Source organism: Staurois parvus, unplaced genomic scaffold (genome assembly GCF_062004578.1).
Source record: "Staurois parvus isolate SC_StPar_1 unplaced genomic scaffold, SC_StPar_1.0 ptg000562l, whole genome shotgun sequence".
Classification (NCBI taxonomy): Eukaryota; Metazoa; Chordata; class Amphibia; order Anura; family Ranidae; genus Staurois; species Staurois parvus.
Window position 1 is genome coordinate 9625298 of NW_028318358.1, and position 12838 is coordinate 9638135.

Consider the following 12838-nt stretch of genomic DNA (forward strand, 5'->3'; position numbering starts at 1 on the left):
GCACAGATGTTGCCAATGGTCAACTTCCCAGGTGAAAAAACATAAAATAGTATCAATGAGTTCAACAACCCTTTAACCACTAGCCTACAGGGCACTTATACCCCCTTCCTGCCCAGGCCAATTTTCAGCTTTCAGCGCTCTCACACTGAATGATAATTGCATGGTCATGCAACACTGTACCCATATGAAATTTTTTTAATTTTTTTGAGACAGATAGAGCTTTCTTTTGGTGGTATGTAGTCACCTCTGGGTTTTTTATTTTTTGCTAAACAAACTAAAAACTGAAAATTTTGAAAAAAAAAAACAAAAAAAGGTTTTTCTTAGTTTTTGTTATAATATTTTGTAAATAAGTGATGTTTCACCTTCACTGATGTGTGCTAATGAGGCTGCACTGATGAGGCACTGGTAGGTGGCACTGATGGGCACTGACTGGCACGGTTAGGCGGCACTGACAGGCAGCACTGCCGGGCACTGAGAGGCAGCAATGTGGCGCACTGACAGGCGGCACTGATTGGCAGCACTGATAGTTGGCACTGACTGGCATTGATAGGCGACACTGAAAGGCAGTTCAGATGGGCACTGATATGTGGCATTGATGTGCACTGGTAGGCACCGATATGTGGCATTGATGGACACTGACAGATGGCACTGCTGGGGCTACACTGATCAGGGCACACTGATCATCAGTGCCTGATGACCAGTGTACATGTCCCCTCTGAGGAATGCCGATTACCGGCTCTCCTCACGAGCTGTCAGGGTTACAGCTCGTGAGGAGAGAAATGCCGACAACTGGCATTTTCCTATTTACATGCGATCAGCTGTGATTGGACACAGCTGATCACGTGACCGAGCAGTTGTCTTCGACTCTGTTGATCAGTGATCCGCTGTGTCCGAGGGACACAGCGCATCACCGAACGCCGGGCAGGCACAATTAGACTGGGAGGACGTCATATGACGTCCTCCCAGAGCAAGAGAACCGCCTTGCGCCCGTCATTTCCTTATATGGCGGGCAGGAGGCAGTTAATGCACTCAATTCACAAAATCCAGGTCAGTAACTTACTGAATATAGTTGGCAGTGAGGATGAAATCCCTTTCATACTGAATATGTTTGGATCAGCTTCCTGTTCCTTTGTAACAGATGTCCAGCTCTGCATCTCTGATCCAACATCTCTTCTTAGAATTTCACACTCTCCCATTTTCTCCTTTTTTGAGGACTTTTGTGCTCTGCCAGCTGCTGTACAAAGAAAAACACAAAATAAGAAAAAAAATGCATATCCTTGGAAATACAGCCTTTCAATCCATTAAAAAAAAAAAAAAAAAAAAAAAAAAATTTAAACCTAGGGGATCAGTTTAACTATGAAATACACATTTGCATTCAACCATACAACCACAAAAAAAAAAAAAAGTACGGTGTGTTTCCAACACTAAATTCAAAACCCAATTCAAGCAGCATGGCTAACATTATGTTGCTTGTAGAACAGGGGCGTGGGAATAAAAAAAAACAAAAAAAAAAAAAACCTACTTGTCTAAAAGGACCAAAATCGAGGGCCTAATCTACTTGTCCTGATAAAAAAAAAAAAAACCCCCACAACAAAGTGCACATTTTTTTTCAGGTAAAAAAAAAAAATTGGGCATTTACTCTTATTTTAAGAACCAGGAAAGCATCACACCAGCAATCAGCAGATCGTGAGTGCAATGCAGGACTCCTGGAGACTGTCAGTGTAAGCTGTCTGCCCATGTAGTTGAATCATTCACAAAACTCTGTAAATTAATGACATAGCCGCCATGGGCAGGGAGACTTCTCATTCTGCTGTCACAGAGGACTGGGATCGCCGAACTGCTGCAGGAACAGAAACATGTCACATATTCCACCCTAATAACGGGTAGAACATGTAACATGTTCCTGAAGGTGAAGCTAACCTTTAACCCTTTCGATGCCAGAGCAGATTTTGCTGTTTTATTTTTTCCCCCCCAGATGCTTAAAAAAAAAAAAAAAAAAAAACCCCTCACTTTAGGCCTGGAAATGACAAACATTATATATTTTCTGAAAGCAAACACCACAGAGAATAAAAGAATGGTAATTCCAACTTTGTATGCCTCACGATGTTACCGCAAAAGGTCTAGGAAATGCAAAATTTCAGTTAAAAAAAAACAAAAAAAAAAACCACACTAAAGTTAACTTTAGGGCACAAACATGCAATAAATGACTAAAATTTTTGGGAAAATATAAAAGATGAGGTTGCATTGAGCAAATAGATATCCATCATGTCAAACCTTAAATTTGCATGCACCCGTGAAATGGCAACAAACTTCAGTACCTTATATTTTCTATAGGCGACACTTTGAAAACCTGTTAGGTCATCAGTTTAGCTTTAAGAAGTTGACCAGTGCTAAAATTATTGCAGTCATTCTGGCATGCACGGTGATACGTGTATTGCAATCGATAGTTTCATGTGTAGGCACCCAGACACGCACGTTTATGCTTGTACATGCATATGTGGAGGGGGGCCTCAATATTTTAGGGAGGGAATGTTATGTGCAATGTGCTATGGTGTAACTAAGTTTTCACAATTTCTTTTACTTAACTTTTTTTTTCTTCTTCATCACACGGGGGATAAAAAAAAAAAAAAAAAAAAAAAGGTTAAGTAAAAGAACCAGTCACTTTTTGGTGAAAGGTTCTCTTTGAGACCTTGAATTGCTCCAAAGAGCCTGCCTGATTGCTTCTACCTGACAAGTAAATCCTGCTTCTTGCCTGCAGAAGGGATAAATGTAGAAGAAAACTAACTGCTCGGCGCCTGGAACTGCATGTCCTGGGCGTCGACTATACAAATGGCGCATCCCTGGAGCAGCTTGCTCACAATGAACTAGGATATAAAAGCAGAAGGTTGCAGATTAATCAATTTGAAACTAATGATGTTTAGACTCTTTCAAAAAGCAACCCAATTTACTGGTATTTTTCAAAGATAATGGGCTGACTGAACCATGTAGGTGGCAGGAGGAAGTGGACAAACTTTAAAGTGACACTAAACTTTGGTTGACAAAAATAAACTATATATTTTACACACACACACACACACACACACACACACTATATTGCTAAACGTATTGGGACACCAGCATTTACACGCACATGAACTTTATTGGCAGTCTTTGTCTGTAGGGTTCAATATTGAGTTGGCCCATCTTTTGCAGCAATAACAGCTTCAACTTTCTGGGAAGGCTGTCCACAAGGTTTAGGAGTGTGTCTATGGGAAGGTTTGACCATTGTTTCAGAAGCGAATTTGTGAGGTCAGGCACTGATGTCAGACGAGAAGGCCTGGCTTGACAGGCTAGTTAAGTTCCTCAAGCCCAAACTCGCTTATTCATGTCCTTATGGACCTTGCTTTGTGCACTGGTGCGCAGTCATGTTGGAACAGGAAGGGGCCATCCCCAAAATGTTCCCACAAAGTTGGGAGCATAAAATTGTCCACAATGTTCCGGTATGCTGATGCCTTCAGAGTTCCCTTCCCTGGAATTAAGGGGCCAAGCCCAACCCCTGACAAAAAAAAAAACAAAATACAACCCCACACCATAATCACCCCTCTACCAAACTTTACACTTGGCACAATGCAGTCAGGCAAGTACTATTCTCCTGGAAACCACCAAACCCAGATATGCCCATTTGTCAGACAGAGAAGCGTAATTTGTCACTCCAGAGAACATGTCTCCACTGCTCTAGGGCCCAGTGGAAGCATGCTTTACACCATTGCATCCGACGCTTTCCATGCCTAGGGTCTTTATTTTATACACCTGTGGCCATGACCTCCACCTGGAACACCTGAATCCAATGATTTGGAGGGGAGTATACACACACACACACACACACACACACACACACACACACACACACACACTATATAAAACAAATACAGATTTTATAGTCAAACATCTATTCCTAACTCTGAAAAGTACTTTCTATTGCTCTCAGCCTTACTGATCTGAATTTGTTTTCTTTATGGTCCCACTGCATGAAGGACTGTAGCCACCCTATTTTGCGCTCTCCCAAGATGGACTAGGTACTATGGAATTTGTAGTGTTCATAGAGCAGTGCACATGACTGCAACTAATGCACATTGTTCATTCCAAACTAACGAGGAAGAAAGGAGAAGTTCAGGGAGGCAGAAATACAGTAAAACAATTTCATAAAAAAATAAGATTACAGACCAAAAAAGTAGTGGATGTTTGTGGACTATTTTGGAGAAGGATATAGTTTAGAGTCACTTTAACATTACTTTTTCTTAGAAAAGGAAACATTATGGAAACAAAGGCCTCTATTGGTGGCTATTTATAAAAGCATTTAATAACCAGCAAAAGAAGCTAGGAGAAAATAGGGGTTTATGCCAAGGAGAAAAAGGGGTGGATTTCATACTAACTACATAGTACAAGGGCAAACTATTCTATTTATATTCAACCTTGTATGCCCTCACGCTATTTTTTTATTTTTTAAAAACAGTTATTGGTAAATCTAAAGATTTTATAACGACATTGTAGTATGTGTGATGACTTTAGAGACACTATGCACAGATTGAAAGGCCAACACTCCGATCAAGAGCATAGCCTACAAGGGAGGAGCAGCTTTTCCTTGTTTCCAGAATACTGCCATTAGTTTTTGGGCTTCTGTATACTGCCTGTTTTTTCCTGGTGTTAAAAACTGACAACTACTGTCAGATAAATTCCCATGTAAATATTGTGCATTTAGCTTTTCACAACCCAATTTGGCAGGAATACAAATGTCTTTAGTAACTGCCAGCCTTTTACCTCTTAATGGTTTCTGTTCCTCTATATCAGACGTTCGCAGCTCATCAATGCTGAGATCCAAAATCCATTCTGGTTCCTCTTCAATTGATCTAAGAACTTCCACTGGTGCAATATCCAGTTTGCCATGTGGATGGCGTCTCTGCATTTCTGGTGTTTTACTTTCTTTTGGGACTTTTTTTGTGCTTCCTCTCCCTCTCCTAGATTTGCTCTTTGCAGTCACCTCCTCATCATCAGATTCTGAAGCTGCAGGTAATGAACAACTCTTTGCAGGCCTTCTTCTGGATGCAGGTTTGGCCTGCTCTGTTTGCTTTTTGCTGTTCCAAGTAGGGTCAGTATCAGTGTTGTCTGGCATTTCCAGGTCACTATCACTGAAGTCAACCTGCAATGAAATGAGAATCAGTACAAAAGTATACAGCAGGGACACAAAGTAATCTTAAAATATTCTACAGACTCCTAAAAAGATGTTATTTTAACAGTAAAAAAACATAAGGAAACATGAAAGAATATTTTCTCACTTTTATTACTGTTCTAGTTTTACGTCTTCTAGGTGCTCTTGGCTCCATTTCTGGCTTGGGAGAGTCTTCATTATACACGGAAACTGAGCTCTTTTTGCGAACTGCTGATACAACTGGTTTTGTTTGCGCTGTCAAGCTGTCCTTCCACAGTATTATCGGAGTCTTAATAGACCCAGATGGAAGGTAAGGTTCACTTTCATCTGCAGAAAAGAGATCATGGACACTTGCAACTGAAAGTTTCTGGGCTCTTTTCTTTTTATTAGAAATAGCACTATTATTGATCTGGTTGCTCTTTGAGCTCATGTCAGCTACTCTCTTCCCAATGTTAGGTTTCCAACCCCATACCTGCATAAAAAGATCAGCAATGCAGCCTCCATGCTTAGTGGCAAGTTTGTAAACAGAGTCTAAAGCTTTGGCCAGTAAAAGGTTTGCCTTCCATTGTTTGGAAAAAGAGGCTGGTCGTGAAGAGACAAAGTCCAAGCCTTCCTCTAAAATGCCTTCTGGAAGATTAGAAGGAGGACTCATATGAACCATTGATTGGTATATTCGAGCAATGAGCCCATCATTCATCCCCAGGCTTACGGACTTACAATCTTTAATATTCATAATATTCTTCAGGATCCCAGAGAAGTACGGATTTAAAAACTGACTACGTTTGAGAGCTAAGCGCAACAGATCCCTGCACTGATGTTCATTCTCAGCCTTAGCTACCAGCCATCGAGTGCAGAGTAAGGCAAGTATCAGGTCAGAACATAGTGGACAGGTACATCCCAGTGTATGAGACACAAAATTTGGAAGAGTCTTTTCAGAAGGAGCAGTAATTGTTGGGGAATCAGGGGGCTTCATCAAGTCTCTTGTTTGAACAAATTGAAACTGGACCCCATTAAGAAAATCTTCTGCTGGAGGGCTAGGAGTGAAATCTGGGGTCTTTTTCTTGTTTGATTTCTTTCCTTTGGAAACTTTAATCTTCACCTCTTTTTGCTTAGCTTTAGCTGCGAAATCTAACAAGAAGCAATATTAAGCATCAAGTTAATTCAACTTAATTATGCTATTAAATAAATTATATATTCCATCTGAGAATAAATTTAGTGCTTTAAAAAAAACATACCTGTGCATGACTCCATGAGAAACACCACATATTGCAGATCTTCCTCACACAGCTGGAGCTCTGCGCGTAGAGTCTCCAATTCTGCCTTTCTTACCAGGAAATCTGCACAACTGTATAGACAAAGTTTTAGATAAATGTCACAAGAGGTATACTTAAAATAAGCCCCAATGAGAAAATACCAATTATTAATTGACACTTCATTAATAGGGATGTGATCCTACATTCAACATATTGCTGAACACTGGTGAACAGGGGTAAACGGTATACCATCAGGAGGGCATATACATTTGCGATATGTAATACAGTACATGTTGGATTTCACAATACTCCCAAGGTTGCACAATATACAAAATACCATATTTTTGGCTCCATAAGACGCACCTAGGTTTTAGAGGAGAAAAACAAGAAAAAAAATATTCTGAACCAATGGACTGCCGACACAGTACAGGAAAGGGACCAGAGACTGCCGACACAGTACAGGAAAGGGACCAGAGACTGCCGACACAGTACAGGAAAGGGACCAGAGACTGCCGACACAGTACAGGAAAGGGACCAGAGACTGCCGACACAGTACAGGAAAGGGACCAGAGACTGCCGACACAGTACAGGAAAGGGACCAGAGACTGCCGACACAGTACAGGAAAGGGACCAGAGACTGCCGACACAGTACAGGAAAGGGACCAGAGACTGCCGACACAGTACAGGAGAGGACCAGAGACTGCCGGACACAGTACAGGAGAGGACCAGAGACTGCCGGACACAGTACAGGAGAGGACCAGAGACTGCCGGACACAGTACAGGAGAGGACCAGAGACTGCCGGACACAGTACAGGAGAGGACCAGAGACTGCCGGACACAGTACAGGAGAGGACCAGAGACTGCCGGACACAGTACAGGAGAGGACCAGAGACTGCCGGACACAGTACAGGAGAGGACCAGAGACTGCCGGACACAGTACAGGAGAGGACCAGAGACTGCCGGACACAGTACAGGAGAGGACCAGAGACTGCCGGACACAGTACAGGAGAGGACCAGAGACTGCCGGACACAGTACAGGAGAGGACCAGAGACTGCCGGACACAGTACAGGAGAGGACCAGAGACTGCCGGACACAGTACAGGAGAGGACCAGAGACTGCCGGACACAGTACAGGAGAGGACCAGAGACTGCCGGACACAGTACAGGAGAGGACCAGAGACTGCCGGACACAGTACAAGGGACGACAAGGAAACTGTGGACCTTTGGGGAGGGAGGGGAGCGGGTACCTGAATTTGACAGGTACCCGCTCCCACTTCCGCGGAGGTGTCCTCCCCTTTAGTGCGGGAACCCGGCTGTGACAGTCAAGTGCTCACTGCGAATGCGCAAGAAGCGCTGCGCTTTGTGAATGGCCCGGCATTTTCTGGGACACGTCTTATGGAGCGAAAAATATGGTAAATGAAATGTAGGTTAGGTACCCTAAACCGGTTTGCCACCCTCTTCATTGCAATACCACTGGTGATAATGTAATTAATCAAATGCAGTAGAGCACATGGCAGGACAAACTGAAATCCTTGGAAAGGGAAAAAAAAAAAAAAAAAAAAGGTAGTAAGTCAAGTATTAAACACCTATGCTCTATACTGTATCATAGTTGTTACAAGAATAAGTGTATTTTATTCTCTAGCAGCATGCTCTATTTAGTGGAAGTCATCTACAATTTATAGTGGCAAAATGTTTATTTCTGTAGATTTTGGTAACAGATTGTCCTGATACATATACGGTCAGAGAGAAGATTACATATGCCACCAAGGCAAGGCAAAGGTTGTGACAGAGGTACAGAAGATGAACCAAAGTTTACAACATACTATAAAACACAACTGAATTGAGTCTTTCCTGCCTATGATCTGTACTGTATAGCAATGTTTCCTAGCACGTATATATTAAAAAAGTCCTTCCCTTGAGAGCCACTTTGCACAGACAGGGATTAGTCGCAGACACCATGTTTCTTTCCTGCGTTTCTTCAACGAGCACTGTCGCAGTTTCAACGCGGAGTCTATCACCTTCTTATGTCTTCTCTGCTCTTTCACAGGTAAATGACTGCAAGCAATATCCATCTGTACATCTGCCCCATCTCCCTATAAATTTAGTTCAGCTTATGGGGAAGTCAAAAACACCATGTTTCTTTAACAAGTGTTACAGTTTCAACACCGCAGTTTAACTAAAGCAGGGCAACTAAAGTGTATGTACTCTCTTTCACTTTGGATGGATGGCAAGCAAGATCAACATTTGACATTTCCTTTCCTATGAATTCTGATTCCCACTAATAAGCTCCCTCTACTCTTCCTTCTCATATTAGTGTTCTCTGTCCTCGAATTGTCCTTAATTCACCCCATCATCTCCTACCCACAGCTTATACATATCACCCTCACTCCTACCTTCCCCCTTTTACTCTACCCATCACCTCTTGCAAATACTGAACCCACATACTGACACAAACACCAGGGCAGTAAAATGTGTGCTCATATACAGTACATGCAGCTCCCATCTTACGTTCCCCACTCACCTTCTCCTAATCTCTGGGAACATCTCCCCCAATCCTGGCCCTCCATTTTCTAGCTGCAAACCCCATATCTGGCACCCTTCCTCCTCTGGCAACAGCCGCAATCTACGCAGTTTAATTCCTATCCCCCCTACCCCCACTTCCAAAAACCAGCCGCCCAATCTTATGGCCCCTCTTGAATGCCAGGTCATTCTGTAACAAGCTCACATCTGTGCATGACCTTTTTATCTCCCATTGCTTTAACATACTTGCCATAGCTGAAACCTGGCTTCAAGATTCGCCTTCTCTTGCTGCCCTCTCCCATGGTGGCCTCCACTGGACTCACTCACCCAGACCTAGTGGATGGAAAGGAGGTGGAGTTGGATTCCTTCTATCCCCACAGAACTCCTACCTACCCCTCCCTCTTTTCTTTTGAGATGTACTGTAGTCGTCTGTTTTCTCCAATTTCTCTGAGGATTGCAGTGATTTAGCAGCCTCCTGGACCAGTATCACACTTTTTTTGATGACTTCTCCACCTGGCTACCCTACTTTCTCTCCTCTGAAATACCCACTATCATTCTTGGTGACTTTAACATCCCCGTTAATGTTAGCAGTCCAGCTACAGCTCAGCTTCTCAACTTAACCTCATCTTTTGACCTAAACAATGGACCCATTTCCACTCACTCGAATGGTAAAACCCTTGACCTTGTTTTCTACCATCTCTGCACTCCTGGCAGCCTCACTAACACCCCTTTCCTTTCTGATCACAACCTCATCACTTTCACAGTATCCTTGTCGCCAACCACCTACCCCACCAAAATAGCAAATGGTTACTTGTAGAAACCTTTGCCACTTTAACCCTTCTCTTCTCTATTCTGCTACTGACCACCTCTAGCAAAATCTCTCCCCTTTCCTGTCTGAACCTGGCCACCTCTGTCTACAATAGTTCACTTTATCTTCACTGGACACACTTGCTCCTCGAACTACAAATAAAAGAAAAAAATAAATATAATAATAATAATAATAAGGCCCCGACTGTTACAAACTTGGCAAACTGACACCAGAAATCTCAAGAGACATTGTCGTGCTCTTAAACAACTGTGGCGTAAAACCAAATTCCTGCAGAACTTCACCCCTATATAAATCTGCTCTCCTAAAATACAACTCTTGCCTCCATGATGTCAAACAAACCTACTTTGTCTCTCTCATCAATACCTTGTCATCCAGCCCTTGTAAATTCTTTGCTACCTTTACTTCTCTGCTTTGTCCTCTACCCCCTTTACCCACTAACTCACTCACTGCCTAAGATTGGCAATCACTTCAAAGACAAGATTGATGCAATATGTGAAGACACATCCACTATACAGATATTTTCCCCACTTAGCATACCATATCTAACAGCACAGACAACACTTTCCTCTTTTTAACTGGCTACTATTGAAAAGGTTACCAAAAACTTCTCAGATGCCCACCTAACCAACTGTCCCCTAGATCTTGTGCCCTCGCAACTACTACGGTCACCCTCTTCTTCTATCTTATGCTCTCTTACTCACATCTTCAATCTCTATCTACTGGCACATTTCCCTCCCCCTAAAGCATGCACAGATCACTCCCATATTTAAGCCCTTACTGGACCCCCACCAACCTGAACAATTTAAGACCCATCTTGCTGCTCACATTCACCTCTAAAAACGTTTAGAACCTTCTTGACCCTTTACAGTCTGGCTTTTGCTTGCAGCACTCCACAGAAACTGACTAAAGATAGTTTTTTTTGGAGGTTACAAAATAAATTACTGTATCACCCAATATATGGCTTACATTCAGTAGCCCAAAGAGGCATACAAAAAAGAAGGGTTTGTGAAAAGGAATTCACAGAAAGCGGCTACATTATGAACAGAATGTGATACTCAGAAAAATTTCCAAAAATTATGCTTTATTACATATAAATATTTGACATATGGGCAATCGCCCTGGTTTACCATCACCTCAGTATGAGACAATACACACAGACCTAAAACCATATAAAATAACACCAAGACCGGTCTGGATAGATGTGCTGCAAAGACAATGACCACTGAAGTCTAAAGTCTTTTCTATGTGCCAGTGCTACAAAGACTTTAGACTTCAGTGGTCATTGTCTTTGCAGCACATCTATCCAGACCGGTCTTGGTGTTATTTTATATGGTTTTAGGTCTGTGTGTATTGTCTCATACTGAGGTGATGGTAAACCAGGGCGATTGCCCATATGTCAAATATTTATATGTAATAAAGCATAATTTTTGGAAATTTTTCTGAGTATCACATTCTGTTCATAATGTAGCCACTTTCTGTGAATTCCTTTTCACAAACCCTTCTTTTTTGTACTCCACAGAAACTGCCCTACTAAAACTCACTAATGATTTACTAACTGCTAAAACCAATGACCACTACTCCATTCTCTTACTACTAGACCTCTCTGCAGCCTTTGATACTGTTTACCACACACGCCTTCTCAATAAACTCCACTTTCTTGGCCTCCAAGATTCTGCGCTATCCTGGTTCTCCTCCTATCACAGCGCTCCTTCAGTGTAACCTATAACTGTCTCCACCTCTCCACTTCCTCTTTTGGTAAGGGTCCCCCAAGGCTCTGTTCTTGGACTCCTCTTTATCTACACCTCCTCTCTTGGTCACCTGATAACCTCCCACAGCTTCCAATACCATCTTTATGCTGATGACACCCATCAAGATCAATAATGCAACTATCAGTCTCTTCCCTCAAGCCAGAATACTAGGTGTAATCCTAGACTCTGACCTATCCTTTTAGCCGAAAATTCAGTTGCTGTCCAAATCTTGTTGACTTCACCTCCCCAACATCTCTAAAATTTGCCCCTTTTTAACTAATGAAACCAAACTACTCAATCACTTCCTTGTTATCTCTCGCCTTGACTATTACAAACTCCATTTTCATAGGCCTACCTCTCCGTAGGCTATCCCCTCTTCAGTCTATCAAGAATGCTACTGCCAGAATCATCTGCCTCAGCAACCGCTCAGTGTCTGCCACCTCTCTCTGCCAATCCCTCCACTGGCTTCCAATTGCCCAGCAAATTAAATTCAAAATACTGATAAACAACATACAAAGCTATTCACAACTTTTCCTCAAACTACATCACCAATGTCTCCGAATATCATCCAAACCATGCTCTCAAGTTCCTTTGTCTCCTCCACCCATGCTTGTCTCCAGAGCCTCTCTCACCCCCTGAAACTCTCTACCTCAATCTGTCCAACTATCCCCTACTTTGGCTGCCTTTAGACGATCCCTGAAAATTAAACGCTTCAGGGAAGCCTATCACGCCTCCAATTAAACATTTATCACTGCCATCAGCTCATCCCCCAAAGTTATAACCTTTTGAACCACTTGCCCCACCCTATTAGATTGTAAGCTCTTATGAGCAGGGCCCTCCTTATCTCCTTGTTTTTTTTATTGGTCCCGGTTGGCGATCTATAAATCCTGAATAATAAGATTAGTCACTGATTGGTTCCCGTAAGTAACAATTATAGTGGTTCCCCATCAGGTGATCACCATGTCAGCTATGACAGGGATCACATTCACGCTGGTGGCTTAATTTATGAAATAAGCCTTCAACCTGCAGATGGCACTGTGGCATAAAAGGGTCAAAATATTCATCTGTTCAATACTGAAATTGATAGATACAATTACAATATTAAAAAAAAATAAACAAACATCATTACAAAACACAAATTAGTCAGTATCGAGTTATCAAGTTAACCAGAGCTGCAAAATTTTTTTGGGCTTCAGTTATCAGCACAAAATGGTTAAATAATTTTAAAATTAAATTAAATTAAAAAAAAAAAAAAGTTAGTTGTAGCTCCCAAGTGCTTTAACATCAGGATGGAGTCTTAACT

At 42.1% G+C, this 12838-nt stretch overlaps 1 protein-coding gene across 3 annotated transcripts in view; it reads right to left on the reverse strand.

The window, feature by feature from the left end:
- The window catches only part of ESPL1 (extra spindle pole bodies like 1, separase), an 80942-nt gene that overhangs the window by 40529 nt on the left and 27575 nt on the right, over positions 1 to 12838 (reverse strand). For 2 of the 3 annotated variants that reach the window (XM_089691455.1, XM_089691453.1), the window contains exons 17-20: positions 6421 to 6530; positions 5313 to 6313; positions 4798 to 5176; positions 1061 to 1234 (exon numbers count right to left, since the gene is read on the reverse strand). In XM_089691455.1, the coding sequence (XP_089547581.1) occupies positions 1061 to 1234; positions 4798 to 5176; positions 5313 to 6313; positions 6421 to 6530 (1664 nt within the window). The remainder of the gene's footprint in view (positions 1 to 1060; positions 1235 to 4797; positions 5177 to 5312; positions 6314 to 6420; positions 6531 to 12838) is intronic. The other variant, XM_089691454.1, reaches the window with a different exon arrangement.